Genomic DNA, 19,549 nt, shown 5'->3' with positions numbered 1-19,549 from the left:
AGGTGGCACATATTTTTGTATTTCTATAAATATTCTTGAATTTTGACTAAGAAACAAGTAAGTCACTTGGAAAAGTTCGTTGTTTTGAGTTTTTTCTGGCACGCTTCGTTAGTTAGAACCAAACCAGTATCTAGTCTGAGCCTAATTACTTTATCCTACTGATGCAGGACAATTGAGTTCTCTTTCCAGCGCCCCATGAATTGTGGAATTTTTCACTCTGGCTGATGGGAATAGCCCAACTTTCTTCCTGTCTTTGCCGTGAGGATGGTTCCCTCTCCTCCACTTGGGTGGTTCTTTCCTGGGACATTGGTGGTTTATCCACATGTATGTGGTGATCAGTATTCTTCTTGAGACTCAAGGGGGCTCTGAGGATCTCTGGACTCTTCTCTCGGTGCAGCTCTCTCTTCTGAGATTGTCTGCTCTGTGAACTCAGGCTGCCTTGGCATCCCTCATGTCCCAGCACCATCTCCTCCACTCGGGGAGAGCCTCAGGCTTCACCTGGGATTCCTCTTTGAACCACAACCTGGAGCCTCCCCCCATGAAGTAAGCTGGGGGACTCTCAGGGCCTAACTCATCTGTCTTCCTGTCTCTCAAGGATCACTGACCTTCATTGTCTGGCGTCCAGTGCCCTGAGCATCATTGCCTCACATACGTTGTCCAGTTTTAAATTGTTTGAGGATGGCAAGTAAAACTAGTCCCTATTCCTCCATCTTGACTGAAAGCAGAAATTTATAAATTTATTTTTTATATTGGATTCCTACTGGATGGGCCTTTTACCTATTAAATTGTTCCTGGGCTAGGTTGTGAGCACCTATAGTCTATTCTTACAACAGAGAACTTCCTAAGACGAATGCTATTGTTTGAAGGCTTGTGTTTTTTAGGTAGTTTTTGATACTCTGGATAATAGTAGACTTTTCTCCTTTGATCTTCCAATTATGTATACCAACTTTTCCTAAACAGACTTGTATCTCTGTAGAAAAATTAACATAGAGCAGCTGGTATTTTATAAAATGATGATTCTAGACAAGAGTTTGGATAGGAAGTGGAGGTGAATACTATATTTGCTTGAATGTGCCTGGGATTCTAATTAAGCTAAAATTAAGCATGTTACAAATTGTCCAGGAAGCTGATGACTTTTTTCTTATTCTTAGAGAATTCATGGGTTGGAAGTTTCTATGACCAAAATGGCTAGAATTGCATATTTATGTGCACGGCCCTGAATAGACTTAGGAACATTCTACCCGACACCCTGTGCCAAAAAATAAAATGATTTTGACTCAAGAAAAAAGTTCCACCTGCTTTGCCCACAGTAGAATTTTGAGAGTTAGCAGGAAATTTCCCATTCTCTCATTGATGATCTACCAGTGCTTTAACCTGGGGAAACCCTGAGACATAAAAAGATCTTAAGGTATTTCAAAAGTTAGTAAGTAACAAGGGTAGATACCTTTCACTTACATTTCTCATATGTTATCTCAGAAATCTTTACAGCCATTACCTGAAAATATTGCTATAAGCATTTATCAGATCAAGAGTAAGACTCAGGGCTTCCCTGGTGACGCAGTGGTTGGGGGTCCGCCTGCCGATGCGGGGGACGCGTGTTCGTGCCCCGGTCCGGGAAGATCCCACATGCCGTGGAGCGGCTGGGCCCGTGAGCCATGGCCGCTGAGCCTGTGCGTCCGGAGCCTGTGCTCCGCAACGGGAGAGGCCACAACAGTGAGAGGCCTGCGTACCGCAAAAAAAAAAAGAGTAAAACTCAAAAAGTTAAGACTTAAGCAAATGCCTCTGGCCTTTGCTGTGTACTATTGCCATTCCATTTCAGTGGTCTGGGAATATATAAACATACATATGTAGCATATATAGTATAATATATAATATATAGAATACTAACAATAATTGATCTGTTTCAAAGAAACAAACAAAAAACCTAATCAAGACAGGCCTTGAAAGGTACATATATATATATATATATATATATATATATGAGTATTTATTTTATATATATATAAATAAATGAGTATTGTACATTCTTTCCTCAGGATTTTCATGTTATACATTCATTTACTTAAAAAAATAAAGTCTTCACATGAAGCTGCAGATACATCATTCATTGACGTACTTAAAATTAAGAAACGTAGCAGTCACACGTGAAACCTGACAAAGTGCAGTGTTACATGACGCCTGTACTTCATTTCCCCCTGAAGGTTATTTTATTTCTGGCCTTAAATCTTACCCAGGACTTCTCTAAAGACCTACAAGCTTGAATGCTAAAACACATCTCTAAAACAGTTTTCCATTAGAGTTAATATTGAGTTCCTACAAATGACCTGAGGCCCTGCTAAGTGTTAAGGATAGAAAGATGCGTGAGTCTTGCCCAGATCTGATGTTCTTCCCAGGTAAGTTGGGGGAAGAGACGCAGGAGATGGTACTGCGGTGCTGTCAGAGCCTATAAGTAAAGCCCGTTATCCCACCAGAAGGAATTCCAATAGGACTCTTGAGCAATGATGAGAAACAAGCTCACTGCCAGAGGTGACGGAGGAAATCCCAGACTTAGAGTAAGACCTGAGGATATGATGTGAACAAAGGGAAGGAGGGAAGAAGCATCAGAGGGCGTCTGGGGAAGACATTCTCATTGCAGTAGCCTAAGTACATTAGGGAAAATGACAGCTGAGAGGAAGGCAAGAACTGTGTATTTTAGGTACAAACTTGGAATTTATCCTGTAGCTAATAGGCACTAAATGTTTAAAACCATGTGATACTGTGGTTTCATTCCCCTTCAAGCTAGATCAGGGGTTGGCAAACGATGGCCCACGGGCCACATCCATTTGGCAGCCTGTTTATTAAAGTGTTATTGGCACCCGGTACCCCATTTGTTTACGTGCTACCTGTGGCTCCTTTCACATTACAAAGGCAAGATTGAGCCTAAAATATTTCCTGTCTGACTCTTTACAGAAAAAGTTAGCTGGTCCCTCCCTGAGCTAGACTTCTCCAGCACACTTTCTTCACCTGACACTGGACCAGATCATTGTTTTGGGGCAAGATAATTGTTTGTCATGGTGGGCTGGCCTGTACATTGTAGGATATTAGCAACATCCCTGGACCCTACACACCAGATTCCAGGAGCTCTCGCCTCCCCGCTCATGACATAAAAACATGTCTCCAGACATTGCCACATGTGCCCTGGAGGACAAAACCACTTCGGGTTAAGAACTGTCTCTATGGATAAGCATCAAGGTCCTACTGTAGAGCACAGAGAACTATATTCAATATCCTGGGATAAACCATAAGAGTATGAAAAGAATATGAAAAAGGACATATGTACGTGTATAACTGAGTCACTGTGCCGTACTGCGGAAATTAACACAACCGTGTAAATCAACCACACTTCGATAAATTTTTTTTAAAAAAGAACTGCTTCTAGTAGCTAGGTTTTAGTGAACATGACCTTAGCTAAAGTTGAAACAGTAGGAATTTGAGGGAACTGAAAAGACAGATGTGGGGAAAGAAACATATTTTGGATGTGGAAATAGCACCACTTAGTGATTAGAAACACGAGGCTTCAAGCATGGGCATCAGGGATGACGTCTGTAGGTCTGGCTTGGGTGCTCGGCCCGGTGCCTTGGGTCACAGTTAGGTGTCCTTCACTGAGATAATCACAGAGGGACAAGCAGGTATCAGAGGGAAGAAGTGAGTTTGGCTTTGGACACAGTAGGTTCAGGTACCTTGATGTGCTAAGGTAAAGAAAGCTAATAACCTGTTGAATATGAGAAAATTCTGGCAGAAGAGGTATATTGGAATGTCACCAGATTGTGGTCAGGGTTGAAGAAAACCAGAGGGTGCAGCGTCAGCAAAGCCATGAGAATATGAAGCCTGTGGGAACTGCAACCAAAGGAATTTCTGCAGCAGAGAGAACCAGACAAGGAGCACAGGTTGTCTGCTGTATCTCTGTGTGAGAGAGAGATGCACAGAGGGTGGCGGGCAGAGGAAAGAGTGTGTACATTGAGTTGTGGCTGAGAGTCCAGGATTTTTGAAAGATAGAATGAGAAGAGGCCAGACAAGAAGAGATGGAAGGTCAAGAGCTCCATGGCCTCCGAGGAACACTGTAAGGAGAGGCAGCACTAAATGTGGCCTGAAACCTTCCCAAGACGAGTGTAGGTGAGCAAGACACTTTGCTTAAACGTTGTATAAGGGCAGGCTCCTTATAAATTAACTCCTAGCGTGTACAGACATCGCACTTGGCAGGTGGCAATTGTGACAGCGGGAGAGGGTTTTCACGGGCACCAGCATCACACCGGGTACTGGCAACAGTTTTGAAAGAGGTGAAGTGTCTGGGGATGCAACTGAAGTCGGAGCTTGCGTCTCTTTCTCCTTTCGTAACATAGATCTAGGGTCACGTGTGCACTCCACAGCTTTCTAGAGCAACACATGTATTATGTATTACATATCAACACGGGTTTAAAGTTAATCCATTTTGTCATTTTCACTGAAATTGATCCACTCAGCAGTCCTGTTTTTAGATGGTTTGGGGATAGTTTAAAAATGGTTTTAAATAAATCAGCCATGGGCTTCTTTTAATACCACCAGTCAGAAGGTGTAGAAGAAGACACATCTGAAGAACAATGGGGACTTGAAAAGTGTTTTAAACGATCCAATGAATAAGAGAAAAAGTGTGCTGCTAGGTAGCACTTGTGCAGGACACAGTGGCCTGGAGAAGAAAAGATCTTTGCTGATTTCTCCTCATGACCACATCTGCTCCCCCAGCTTGGGTCCGATGCTGCTGAAGTAACCAGCACCTCTTTGCTGCTATGAAGTGAGTCCGTGCAAAGGTGGACAGTGAATTCCACCTCGGAGATGGTGACCGGGTGCCAGCTAGACAAAAATGGCCAATTCCCCTTAATATATGTTACAAATACAAATAAGAAATAAGTGACTATGAAATTGTGCTTTCACTTGATGTCTAACATGCGATGTGATGGTACAATCATTGGTTTTTATATATTTACATAAGGGGATGGTCACCAGCAAAACAATATCCCTGAGTTATTATTAAAATAATATTAAATATTATTTAAGTGCATTTACTTTATACATGCATATACTTATATATAAATATTATAGATTTAATTATCTTACTATATAAAATAATATTTAAATAACCATTAAAATTTTATTTTCTCCCACCTCCTCTCATTGCTTTTCTTCCTATCCTTCCTTTAGTCACTCAGCCAGCAGTAGCTTGTGGAATGTCTTCAACATAATAAATACTGTGCAGTACTTTAGGGATAAACATATGGAATGCATAGAATATTCTCCTTTGCCTCGGAAGCTAGGGAGCTCGAGGATGACAAAGGGAGTGATGCGATAGAAGAGGATGCATGCAGTGTCTAGTCCAGGCAGGTAGGTTTCCAGGGAGAGGGTTCACAAAGTCTCCTGGAGTAGATGTCATTGACCCCAGGCTTGAAGACCACCTAGGATTAACCAGAAAAGAACAGTTGTCCACACAAGCAGGTGCAGAAGCGCAACAATAAGGATGAATTGTGAGTTCAGTAAAATTCAACGCGGCAGGAGTGCGTGATCCTGACGGCCGGGAGATGTTTAACTAGGGAAACACAAAGCCTGTAAAAAAAACTAGGACCGCATGCTGAAGGTGGGGAGTCCCCGAAAAATGCTGAGAAAAACGGTGTGAGGACTTGGAAAGACGGGCAAAGCAGGCGCAGTTAGGAGACTATCGATTCCAGGAATTGAGACATAAGTAGCTGAGGCTTTACGGCGAGAACTTAATTGAGAGGAAGAGGACAGAAACTTTAGAGATGTTTAGGATGTGAAATGATCAATACACGTTGATGGACCTGTCTTTAGAGACGTCCAGGTTTCCAGGTGAGGAGGTGGAAAGACGGTAGATCCCACATAGGAGTATTAGGAGGGAGTGTGGAACTTGGGGTGTGCGTGGGAGATCCACACTGGCTGTCCAGGAGGCAAGGGGGCGCATTGGTGTGAAGTTCAGGAAAGTGGTTACTGTGTCTCACATACACGCAATTTTAACATCAGTTTATAAGGGATCCTTACAGCCTTGCGGGTTTTGAGACAGGTCAGGGAGAAATTCCAGGAGGGGCAAGAAGCACGTGCTGAAAAGCACATGTATTGATGAGAAGGATGGAGGGGATGAAGTGTATAAAGGAGGCTGAGAAGTTGTGGGACAGCTTAGGGGCAGCCTCGAAGAATGGCAAGGAGACTATTTCAAGGAGGAAGGAGCCAGTGGTTTCATATGCCACAGAAAGGCCAAGTTATATGAAAACAGAAAGGGTCGCAGGAGAAAAAAGCCCTGAAATGCAGCCATTGGATTTGACAGTAGAGAATTTGTTAGCTATCTTGACATATGAGGTTTCGATAAAATGATGGGCACAAAAGTGGAAAGTGGATTGCAGAGGTTGGAGAGTATATTGGGATGAAGAAGAGAATCGGATTTGATTATTGTTCCAATGCTAACCCACCCCTTGCAAATTCTCAGTTACCACATCACATTGTGGTAAAACACAACTTTCAAAAGGGGAAAATCATGACTGTCATACAAATGTGTTATGAACACCTCTCAAAGATTTTATTCAGTTCCTTAGGTAAAGAGGAGACTAATAAGGTGCTACAACCAGATCTGATTTACAAGTGAAGAATTTATTTAGAGAGATTATATTCTCTAGGGGCGAAATTTATTTACCCCACCATGACAAACGTCCTTTGTGTTGCTTTGGACAGAAACTCTCTGCACATCATCAGTTTTCGTAGTTTAAGTTCTATCACAGCAGAGCTGCAAAACAGCTGAGTTTAAAGCAATCAAAGATTATACCTCTATAGAATTCGGTAATCCCCAAGGGTCCACTGGACAATGCCCAGAATTCTTTTGAGAGGACATGCAAAGGCAAGACCATATCTTGTTCACCATTTTTCCCAGTATCCAGCAAAGTGTCGTACACACGTTAATCTTAATGGTAATTATCAAGAGAAGTGATAGAAAAGCTAGAGATGATTAGAACCAGAGCTTTTAAGTGTGTGCAATGCCAAAGGTGTATATATGTTACTGGACATGAAGAGACAGAGCATTTTGCATGTTATTAATTCCTCTAGGGTTCTAGTCAATACTAACTTTAATCATGCCTTCTCTGAATGAAAACTTTCATTAGAGGCATCAGTACCTAATGGTGAGTGATATACTTAAATTTCCAAGATATCTCAAATAGCACGCATCTTACATCATTTGGACTTATCCAGCCAATATTTTCAAATAGTAATAATAAGTAATCGATATTTAATATGACAATTATGTGCACATTTTATTTCCCCTCAAAATATGGGTGTACTGGGTTCTAATTGAAAAATGTTAGTTACCCTTCACTATTTGTTATATCATTCAAGAGTAACATTACCTGTATTTAAAGTGTCTCATTAAAAGAGAAAAAAAAGTAGATGTTAAATTTTTCCTTTTGATCCTATGTTCTTAAAAATGTTCATTCCTTGCATTCCTTGGCTGAAGATGACAACTCAGTTAACTGACATTAGAATTTACTGCTGCTAATTTTCCATGACTCACCACAATACAAATGTCAATTTTGTCTTTTTTTTCAGTTTCCCTTTTTCTTTTTTTAATTTTCATATAATTTTTAAAGTTTACTTTCCATTTGCAGTTATTACAAAATATTGGCAATATTCCCTGTGCTGTACAATACATCCTTGAGCCTATCTTATACCCAATAGTTTGTACCTCCCCTTTCCCCATGCCTGCATTGCCCCTTCCCCCCCACTGGTAAGGGTTTGTTCTCTATATCTGTGAATTTGCTTCCTTTTTGTTATATTCAGTAGTTTGTTGCATTTTTTAGATTCCACATGTAAGTGATATCATATGGTACTTGTCTTCCTCCGTCTAACATTTTACTCAGCACAATGCTTTCCAAATCCATCCATGTTACTGCAACTGGCAAAATTTCATTCTTTCTTGTGACTTAGTAATATTCCATTGTGTGTATGTACCACATCTTCTTTCTCCATGCATCTATCGGTGGACACTAGGGTTGTTTCCATGTCTTTGCAATTGTAAATAGTGCTTGTCTGGACATTGGGGTGCATGTATCTTTTCAGATTAATGGTTTTGTGTTTATTGGAGATATATACACAGGAGTGGAACTGCTGGGTCATATGGTAGTTCTGTTTTTAGTTTTCTGAGAAACTTCCATACTGTTTTCCATAGTGGCTGCACCAATTTACATTCCCACCAACAGTGCACAAGGGTTCCCTTTCCTCTGCATCCTCACCAACGTTTGTTATTTGTAGACTTTTTGCTGCTAGCGATTCTGGCAGATGTGAGGTGATACCTTGTTGTGGTTCTGATTTGCATTTCCCTGTTGATTAGCAATGTTGAGCATCTTTTCACGTGCCTGTTGCCCATCTGCATTTCCTCTTTGGAAAAATGGAAGTATCGGATGACGGTATTTTAAATTAATGCTTTTTGTGTGGTATTCACATACAATGGAATATATTATTCAGCCTTAAAAATGAAGGAAGTTCTGCCTTTTGTGCGAACGTGGATGAACCTGGAGGACATGCTGCTAAGTGAAATAAGCCAGACACAAAAAGACAAATACTGTATGATCTCACTTATATGTGGCTCTAAAACAGTCAAAATCATAGCAACAGGGAGTGGAAGGGTGGTTTCCAGGGGGTGGGGGGGAGGGGAAGACAAGGAGGTGAGGGTCAAAGAGTACAAAGTTTCAGTTCTGCAAGATGAGTAAGTCCTAGAGGTCCACTGTACAGCATTGTGTCTATAGTTATCAGTACTGTATTGTTATCTTAAGAATTTGCTAAGAGGGTAAATCTTATGTAAGTGTTCTTATCACAGATAAATAAGTAAATAACTAAAAATGAAGAAGGCAGAAGGAAACTTCTGGAGGTGATAGTTATGTTTATGGCATTGATAGTGGTGATGGTTTCACAGAGGTACAGTTATTTCCAAACTCATCCACTTGAATGCTTAAATATGGACACACCTCCATAAAGCATTTTTTAAAATAATGAATACTTTCCAAAATTAACAAACATTATTGGGTTCAGATACTGAACCCCAACTCTTCATTCAGCTCTTGTCACACATTTTCAGAAGTAGACATTCAAAAGAAAATTTCATCACTGTGCAAATCGGGAGATCTAGTTTCAGTGCCAGGCTGTTCCCTCAGAGCTCATAATAATTTCATTCTTCTTCATGATCTGCTAACCAATTATAATAACAGTGATATTCAGAACAGCAGGTTCCTGTGGTTGTAAGTAACTCATTTCAATATCTGAAATCGACATAAATGTATTGAAGTCATAAAATAACTGGCATTAGCCACCAGTCTTCATAAAATTTTTTAGCCATTTACCTGGAGAAGAAGTGTCTTCTGTGTTTAGTAGGGAGAGAAAACACTGGAACAACAAATTTTTCCAACAAATAAATCAACCTGCCTTGGTTTCCTGTTCCTACTCAAAGATAGGAGGTCAGACTAACCTCAGTGGGTATTTGGTTAGGGAGCAAATTGCTTTAGGAACAGGATAATGTTACTGAAACCACAAAGCTTAGAGAGGGCTCTCATTTAGGCTTAAACAACAAATGAACAGCTGTTCTTTTCAGTTTAAGGAAACAAGCTGTTCTGGTACCTGAAGAATACAGGCTATGGCTCAGCCAGTAAATTCTGCAAAGTGTGGAGGGGGAAGGATGGAGCACGTCAGCTTCAACGTCCTCACCGACTGCGCTTAGCATCCTTTTGGGCATGTGTAACGGGATCTGAAAACAGCAGCATTGGGTCCTTCTCCTGCAACCCTTAGCTCAGCTCCATCGCAGATTCAGTCCCCCGAGAGGGCCCAGCCTTGAAATGTCCCCACAGTAGATGGCCCTGCAGTGCCGTACATGCAGGGATGGGATTCCTGTGTGGAAAACTATCCTCCGGCCCGATTAGAAGCAAGTACAACCCTGGCCAAGAAACAGGTTACCTGCTGCAAAGGCTGCTCAGGAAATGGAACTCTGTGTATATTTCACACCAGGACACTTTTAATTGAGTGTTTCACTTCCATACATTTACTGAATAATTCGAACGTTCTTCCGTTGTACAATTAAAATGAAATGGTGGGACGGGCTTGAAGTAAGAGAACTTGAGAGCATTGTCACGTAAATTCTAGGCAGATGCTCTGAATCCATTTTTTATCTGCAGAGTGGTACTGGCTAATCCCAGAAGCCAAGGCAGAATTTCGCATTCTTTTTTATTATTCAACTCCCATATTGTCTGGGATGAGAGCCTCCGGCTTAATTACATGAAGTGCCTGAATGAATGCCACACAATTAAGGCCGCATCCCCGGACAGTCTGCTTGGCCGCGGGCTCCGGAGTGAGATGCTTCCGAGGAAGGGACCATATGGCGTGAGTGGATTCGTTTTGGTTGTGTGGTCCTCGGCACCCACCGCCTTCACCGTGCCGGCAGCTCCCAGGCTGCAGCCGGTTGGCACGTTAGCGGTCATAGCCGAGGGAAACAGCACACCTTCGGTAGAGCTCACACAAAATCATCCCGGGGATTTTCAGATGAAGGCTAGAAGGGCTTCTCCAGAGCCTCTCAGCTGGCCCAGGAAGTAGGGTCCAGGATTTCCCTCACGCTTTTGTTTTTGTTTTTGCGGTACGCGGGCCTCTCACTGCTGTGGCCTCTCCCGTTGCGGAGCACAGGCTCCGGACGTGCAGGCTCATGGGCCCAGCCGCTCCGCGGCATGTGGGATCTTCCCGGACCGGGGCACGAACCCGTGTCCCCTGCATCGGCAGGCGACTCTCAACCACTGCGCCACCAGGGAAGCCCCCCCTCACTCTTCTGTATTATCTCCTTTCTCTTGCGTCTGCATCTCCACCAGCAGTGATGTAAAAGCCAGGCACTGAGTTTGAATTTTGGATGCTGTGTTTTAGAGTCATAACAGATAAACGCCTAATAAATGTGGCTGTGATGACAGTAAATAATAGCATAATAATGGCATCAAAATAACAGTAACAAAAGCAACACACACACACACACACACACACACCCAGCATAATGAGGGAGGAGGAGAAGGAGACAGTGAAGGGGAATATCATCTTGCCATAGGAGGCTTGGAATTCAAGGCAGTAGCATGGGGTCCTGCTCTTTACATTTCCTGTTTTATTAATAGTCCTCATTTATACATTAATCTGTATGACGGTTACCTTCATCCTTTCAGGCTCAAAAACAAAAGGGGCAAGTATCTGTGTTTGTCCCATCTCTCGTACACATTTAGTAGGAGCCATGTTAGACTCAGAATTCTATACCCTAGACTAAGAACCTAGCTTTGCTGTAACTTTTTGCAGTTATCATGTAATCTCTGTAAATGTCGTTCTGCGGTTGCTGTGAGAATTCAGTGATGATACGGACTGATCCATCCTCATACCTGGAATCTTTAGGCACTGGATAACTCTTCCCTGGTGTTTCTCCCTTCCTTCCATCTCTCTCTCCCCACCTTGCTTCTCCCCTGACCCATTCTGAACTCCAGAGAATTGCATGTAGAAGTTAGGGATGACCCTCGCCAAGCTAGTCACCCAGCCTCGGACAGAACTGTCATGTGGGCGTGCAGCTCTGGGGTGACATCAATGGGGCAGCTCTTCCACCACTACCGCCCACCTTTCCCCCACCCCCCACCGCCGGCAGCTCTTCCCAAGGCCTCTGCTCCTAGGGGGCTCTTGAACCAGGAAACCCATGGGAATGTGAAGAGCCACAGTGCCTTTGAATGGTGTAACCATTTTCTAAAGATGACAGCAGCCTAGTTACCATCATTTGGAAAGAGAAGAGAACTGAGTCTTGCACAGTGGCGTGAGCAGTAGGTCTGGAATTGTCAGAGTAACGATGGAAAGACTTTTCCCCTTAATAGAGTCACATGTAGATCCTGAGGGGCTTAACGGTAGTCCCAACAGATGCAAAAGGAAACTCAAGACCAAATTCCAGTTCTGAACACTCCAGGAGACCCCAAGGCCATGGCAAAAGACAGCGAACGTCCCCTTCCAGGTCTTCCTGTAAATATACAGGAAAAGGGGGTGCCTACTGAGGAGGGGATGTAGGTGAACCCACTGGAAACTGTGTCAGGCTGACGAGGGCACAGCAGGTGCAGAGAAATGTTGGGGGGGGCAGAAGCAGCTTGATAGGCTTGATGCAGAGGACCTGTGGGAAGCTGAGGGAAGACGGGCAGGTGCCTGTGATGAAGACTCCACGTGGTCCTCTGAGCAGCTCAGGTTTTGCTCTGCCGCGGAGGAGATGGGCGTGGCGGGTGGAGCAGAGCCCGCCCATCACAGGACCGTCAGCTCCGGGGGCTAACACCCAGACCAACCGACAGCCCTAGCTGGGATTTCTAAACCTTAAGACTCACGGAAGAAGACAAAGAATGGGTAACACTTAACACAATGGATTTTTGTGTGAGCTAGAGGATTTTGGACTTTTTGCTTTCGCATCCTTTTCTTTAAAAGGAAAGGAAAGTGATCCTCTTTAGTTGAAAAGCGCTTGTGCAAATCCTCTCTCTCTGTGTCTCATTTCTCCTTCCTGTCCTCCCCCCAACCTCCACGTTGAAATAGATTCTATTTCTCTCTCAAGCCCACTTGTACTCCTGCTTCTTCATACTTCTCGCCATCTTCATGACGCATGTCAGTCCCGTTGCTAGGCAGCTGTTATGCTCAACCCACCACTCAGCATCCTGAATGCTGGAAATTGGCCCCAAATAGCTAGAAAATCACCCTTCTGCACCTGCACTGTGTTTACCGTGAGGGCAGGAATATGAACAGTACAATGACAATCCAGGCAAGTTTGTGGAAGGGGTAAAATGCATCCCCGTTTAACCATAGCCAGACGGCTACGTTCGTGCTACACGCCAGGTAGACAAACCACCCAGGGCCCTGTGGGAAAATTTCAAGGGAATGGTTAGGGAAGAAACTGTGTCCTCATCCTATCAGAACTAAACCTTAATGAGCGAGATAACCTGGAGGAAAACAGAAATACACAAAAATTAGCATGGATAGAATGTAGGACTCGTAGATTTCTACAAGTGTTGCCCGTGCTGTCTGAACATTCTTCCTTGCCGCTGAAAAGCAAAACACCCCAAAACTTTGCTTGATTCTATTTCATGCTCAAGCTGATGACCTTTTCTTTATTTATGCCATGAACCACGAGAGCCCGGTCCTCGGGCTTCTCCACCATCTGCTAATGTCTTGATGCTGTAGGATTCTGGTTTCTTCTGGACGTTGCCTCAAGTCCTCAGTCACAAATCCAGCAGCCCCCTTGTCAGTGCTGACATGCTCGCACCTCTCCACGAGGGTTAGTGCTGTGGACCCCATCTCACACCCTGTCTTCCCCGGGCTGCTCTGAAATCACACAGTCCCAGCCCCACTTGCCCCTCCCCCCCTCCTGCACCTGCCTTCACCTGCTGTCCCTCTCCATGTTTCCTCCGACGGAGAGTTGCTTCCTCCATGCTCCATCTTCCTCTTTCTGTGGATTATCCAGGCCTGTCTCAGGTAGAAGGAGGTTAACGGGAATCCTCAAGCATTCTTTTGTTGTTATAAATAAGTAATTAAATAAGTAATTTAATTATAAGTAATTAAATAAGTAATTAAAATATGTCCCTAATAAGAGAATTAAAATATGTAATAAAATATGTCCCTAATAAGAGAAATGTCATCAGGTCTTGGTTTTCTTATTTCAATTTCTTATTTCTTGGTTTTCTTGTTTAAGTGGTTTCGGGATTGAAACTGTCACGACATAATTTTCTTTGAGAATGAAGAGATGAAGTCCATATTCAGCAAACAGAAACAATTTCAGAGAAATTGCATCTAAGTTTTTTTTTTTTAAAGCACTAGCTTAATATATATCCCTTGCATCTTTCTAAGGCAATGATTCTACAATTTCATGATAGTCAACTAAGAGTCACTACAATGTTTAACCAGACATCTACGGTCACTTCATAAGCCCTTTTTTTCTTTTGTCTCTGGGACCATGAGGGATAGAATGTCAAGGTTCTCCTTGAAACTAGAAGGAACAACCACTTTTGAAAAGAGGAATATTTACTTCATCACTTTCCTTAGGTTCTATTGTACTTTACATTTCTTAATTGTTAGCTTTTTCTCTGCTACTTCAACTTCAATCTACCCATCTTAGAATACAGAGACCCCAAAATGAAAAGGACCAGTAATGTGGTTCTTTCACTTATAATTTTGTAAGGTGTGGTCATGTCTGTTATCCTTCTATTGTCATCATATTCGTGATTCTGTGAGTGCATTGAGGAGAGGTTTCATGAATCCTTGATGTAGAAAGAGCACTTAATGACGAGTGTGTGTGTTATAGAATTTTTCAGTAACCATGATGGAACTTGCTGGGAAACCCCACACTTATATACTGGCAACTTAGGGTGTAGACTGGCAGGAAGGGGAGGATGAAAGTCGTCAGAGACACGTTCCCAAGAGAAGTGAGGCAAATGGAGCGTCTAACACAGTTATAGGTTTCAACTGTGTTACCCCGAGTAACAGAGAACCCTGAGTATTCAGAACCGTAATGGAAAGAGGACCAGTTTCCCACACGGTAAGTACTGTCCTGTTCGGTCAGACAGAAGGTCGTGACAGAGAAGAGACTGACCCCGGCTGAGGAATTGACAACCAGGGAGGCACTAGGTCTGGTTCGGGGGTGTTGGTGACATTGGTCTATACCTCCTTTGGGAGTTTCACCTCCACTCCCCGTTTCTGGTTCTCCTGAGTTGCACTGACCGTTTCCTTCGGTTTATGCAGCATTGGCCCAGGGAAATAACTACTCTTCCCAGACTACTCCATCTCAGTAAATGTCAACGTCATCCTCAGTCTCCTAGGTCAAGAAATGACGTCATACTCTCTTCCCTTCACATCCACATCAGTGCACTGGGAAATCCTATTGGATCTGCCTCAAATATGGACAGAGTTCAACCAATTCCTACCATTCCTGTTGCTTCCATCCTGGGCTGTGGGAAGAGCGTACAGAGGGTCTCCCCAGCCCCCCACTTGTTCCCTCTGCCTGCTCTCAGCCTCACAGCTGTGACGATTCTTTAAATGTCAAGTGATGTGACTCGTCTGCTCAAAGCCTTGCTCCCCGGGACTCTCAGAGTCAAAGCCAAAGTCCTTGGCATCACCGGTGGGGTCTTCGTCCCCACCCTGTGTGGATACCTCTGTGGGTCCATCTCCTCCATCTTTCCTCCCTCTTTTCTGCTCCAGCCATGCCTGCTTCCTTGATTCCCTAAGCAGGTACCATCCCACCCCAGGCTTCCAGACCCCATGCCCTCAATTTGGATCCCTGTTCCCCAGAGAGAGCCATGCCTCCTTCCTCACCAGCAGGTATCTGCTCACCCTGAAACCTTCCCTGCTCTATTTTTCTCCATCTCTCTTGTCATATCTGACATCCATCCTCATTTACATTTCTATTATCTCTCTCTCCATCATGGGATGTAAGGGGTATAAGGATCTGTTTTGTTTCCTGCTGCATTCCCAGTATCTATTTTGTGCTCAGTCAATATTGGTTGATTGATTGAATGAGCCCGAGTGAATGAGCCACACGACCCAGATTCTGGACGTGGAACTAGGTGCCAGTCATGCCCCTCATGCCAAGCCAGGATGAGACAAGAGTGAGTCAGCTGGGAGAGTTAGCATTGACTTCTCAGAGTCGGCTGGTTTATCTGGGATGCAGGGCAGGTGTCAGCCTGAGGATAGGGAATCTTCAGTGGATGGAAGTGACCACCTCTTGGGCAACAGAGGCCAGGAGGGTGTGGGGAACGAGAGCAAAGAAGTCCCTTCTCCAGTAACACCAGCACTCTCAGGACCATGTGCAGCTCCAGGCTCGGGCTGGTTATTTCCATTTGGTCTGAAATTGAAGTTTCTATGAGATCATGCTTCAGTGCAGTGATGGGCCCGTGACACCACCCAGAGATGACACTCACATTCCAAAAGACAAGATGTTTTTAATTACACTAAAATAGAGTACCTCACCCTGTCTAAGATGACGTTTTTGTCTTTTCGGTTGAAATGTCAGAATTATACCATTTTAGGTGTCAAAAGAACAATATAAAATGAGAAAAAAAGGCACCAAGTGTTAAGGTTTTTTGTTCTGACTTGTTAATACTGTATTCAGATACTTGAATTATGTCAATTCACTTCTTGCTGATAATTAGCAAAGTTCCAGAATGAGACAATTATAAAAGAAAGAGAAGATAATTTGAGTGATTTCATTGCATTGTGTGACTCTGGGTAAGTGGTGGAAACGCGCTGATTTTCCTGAGTGTTTGAATGAGTCTGTATGTCATTATGAGTTTAGTTTACTGCTAAAGAAAAGCTCAGTCACCCAAAGGTCAGAGAACCAAGAGCTCTTATCTCTGCATGTCCCGTAGGCTGATGGTTACTGTGCGTTTGGGACTTTGATGCTCAAGCTCGTCTCTTTCACTCTGGAACTATCTGGGGCCGGGGCTGCTTCCTTCCCGCCTCAGCCGGAGTGATGGTGGTGGAGACATTGCCTCCGGAGTCAGGCTGCCCCAGGTTCAATCCCAGTCCCTTCCACCATCTGTGTCAGGTCCCTAGGGCTGCCCTCACAAAGCACCACAAACCGGGGTGCTGTGAACAACGCAGATGTACTTCTCACAGTTCTGGAGGCCACAAGTCCAAAATCAGGGCATCGCCTGGGCCCTGACCCCCTGAGACTCTGGGTGGACTCCTTCCTTGCCTCTCTGGGCTTCGGGTGGTGGCCCCGCAGTCCTTACAGCTGCGTCACCTCCCTCCCCACCTCCATCGTCACATGGCGTGCTCCCTGTGTCTCTGTGTTTACGTGACATTTTCTCTTCTTATAAGGACACCAGTCCTGTGGGATTAAGGCCCACCCTACAGACCTCCTCTTAACTGCATTACATCTTCGAAGACCCTGTTCCCAAGTCAGGTCACGCTTCTTTTGGGGAGACACAATTCAACATCATCTGTGTGAAGTTGGGCAAGTGACTTAATTTCTGTGACCGTCAACTTCTCACCATCAAAAGGAGATTATCATCCATGCCCCCTGCATCTTGGAGGAGTGTGCGAAGCGACTAATGAAAAGTCCCCTGCATTCATTCGGCGCTCGAGAAGTGTCATTCCCCATCCTCCACTCTCCCAGCCCAATTTCTTCATTTATGCATACTTTCTACACGCATAGGCAGTCGAGCAGACACCATGGGATGTGCAGAGATGACCCCGAGCCCTGGGGAAGCTCGCATACTTTGAGGACAGATAAAAATTAAATTAATGATTACAACAGAACATAGAATTTGGGTCGCACACATGTGCGGTACTGAGAGAGGGGAAGATTACCTGCTCAGTGCTTTGCCAAGGGCCTCACAGCAAGTTTGCTGCAAAGCTGGAACCTGAATCTTGCTTTAGATCCCCAATCCAGTTTCTCTCCTGTTCACATACATTGCACGGTTATGTCAGTTATCACCTTTGAACCACTTAAACATTATAACACATAATCCCTGTTTGCCCACTGATGCTCCGATGTCATGTACCAGCATCTTTTGGGGATGCCCATCACCTTCAGGTGGTCCCTCCACTGCCCCTGTACACTCTCCTCCCGGTTCCCGGCCTTCCGCACACTGCAGAGTAGAAAATCATATTCTTGCCTCTTATCAAAAAAAAAAAAAAAATCACTGAATACTTCCATCATCTATAGATCATTTGAGACCATTCAGTGTGATCAAAATGATGAGCAAGATTCTTCAGAGCCGTGCCTCTAGCACTACAATTCCTGTTCAGTCTCTGTTGCTTGCTATTTTTACCCTCTCCTGTACCCTGAGTTGATACATGAGCGAAAATCTATGTGTGAGAAGGGAGGGTGTTGCTGATGAGCCGTATTTATTTCGTCTGACTCACGGCTAGCAATATCATGACAATTCTCAATCCAGGACAAATAATACAGTAAGTTTTCGGTGACAATATGCTAAAAGGATTTTAGAGGGGAAATGAAAGCCTGCTACTGAAAAAGTCACACAGGTGTATTTTCTCAGGATTCATGTTATACCCCAGACCCACAGTTCCTGCTGCGCTTCCCCCTCCAGCCTCGCTTCTCTACCTCACTTGCAGAGATAAAGAAGTGCGGTGGCCGCCAGTGGGACACGTCCAGCCCTCTCAGTGCTCGGCTGGATGGGGGTGGTGAACCGGGTGTGTAGGCGACACGCCGCCTTCCTTAGATGTCCTCAGGAAACAAAGGACTCATTTGAGAAGATGCCAAATTTGCTGCAACAAACTTTAGATGAAAAGCTGAGATATTTTACAGAAAATAACAGAAAACTTAGGTGATTTAATTATCACCTTTGAGTTCCCAGGGCAGCCCAACGTGAGGATCATAAACACACCAGATGCAGTTAGATTTTTTTCTCATTTCTCCTGTCTCTCTCCTTCCCCCTCTTCCTCCCCCTCCCCCTTCCTCCCCTCCCCCTCTTCCTCCCCTCCCCTATTCCTCCCCCTCCCCTCCCCCTTCCTCCCCCTCCCCCTCTTCCTCCCCCTCCCCCTCCTGCTCTTCCCCCTTCTCCTCCTCCTCCTAATGTGGTTTGGCTTACATGTCAGGCTAAATGCCATAAGTGCAAATGAAAATTTCACATAGATTTTTTTAATGGGTCATATAATTTTGAAAGGCATTTTTTTTTAGAAACCCATAGGAAAACTTTATATAGTCATGAATTTCAGCCAAAGAGTGAAATTTAATTATTCTGAGGAACTTTCCAAAAATAAAATGTCCTTCTTTTAAAATACTCAGTATCTACTCAATGGGGAGGAAGCTTCTCTACCTCTCACTTAAATAAAACTTTTGGGTGTTTTGGTGTCCCTTTATTATAGATACTAACTACCTCTAGATTCACTCTCAAACACTAACAAAGAATGTTGGAGTACCTTAAAAGGTGTATTTTAAGAGTATTCTACAAATTTAAATGAGAACTAATAGATTCATATTCTTCCTCTTCGAAGTTTCATTTGATAAATGGTTTGCATCACTCCTGATAATATTAAAGATACATTACAGGACTGAGAGATATATTTGGTTCCTTTTAAAATCATTTTCCTTGTAAAGGATAAGGGCTGTCTCCTAGTGGTCCAATGTGAAATGCACAATGGATGGAGATTTGGGGGCATGTCGGATAAAGTAAGAATGGGAAAAGTTTAAGAAACAGGGTAACAAAGGAAACCCTGTTGAAGATAATCCTTTGATGACCAATTCAGTCATGGCTTTCCTGTCCCCACTGCTTTTTGCAGGTATAAGCCCTTGGCCGAGACCCTCCCGGACGACAAGAGGATGCTGCCAGCCGAGGAGAGATGCCGGCTGGCTCTGCAGCAGTGCCCGTTACCAGGCTGGCAGGTGAGTGATCTACAAGCTCCTACCAGAGCAGTTGGGGTTTCCAGTAGTGGGGCCGAGTCCCCACGGGGAGCTGCCCCAGTCTCACTGGCAAAAACAAATTGCTGTGATGTGTTTGGCAAAGAG

The 19,549-nt window shown here is 44.0% G+C and overlaps 1 protein-coding gene across 1 annotated transcript in view; it reads left to right on the top strand.

Moving 5' to 3' along the window:
- MYO16 (myosin XVI) overlaps window positions 1-19,549 on the top strand; it is a 401,807-nt gene that overhangs the window by 293,109 nt on the left and 89,149 nt on the right. The window contains exon 27 of the mRNA XM_022576783.3: window positions 19,324-19,426. Coding sequence (XP_022432491.1) covers window positions 19,324-19,426 — 103 coding nt within the window. The remainder of the gene's footprint in view (window positions 1-19,323; window positions 19,427-19,549) is intronic.

Source organism: Delphinapterus leucas, chromosome 18 (genome assembly GCF_059928025.1).
Source record: "Delphinapterus leucas isolate spDelLeu-1000000601 "Yukka" chromosome 18, BTC_Dleu_Yukka2, whole genome shotgun sequence".
Lineage (NCBI taxonomy): Eukaryota > Metazoa > Chordata > Mammalia > Artiodactyla > Monodontidae > Delphinapterus > Delphinapterus leucas.
Note: the sequence above shows the minus strand (reverse complement) of the source record. Positions and strands in the feature narration are given on the sequence as shown.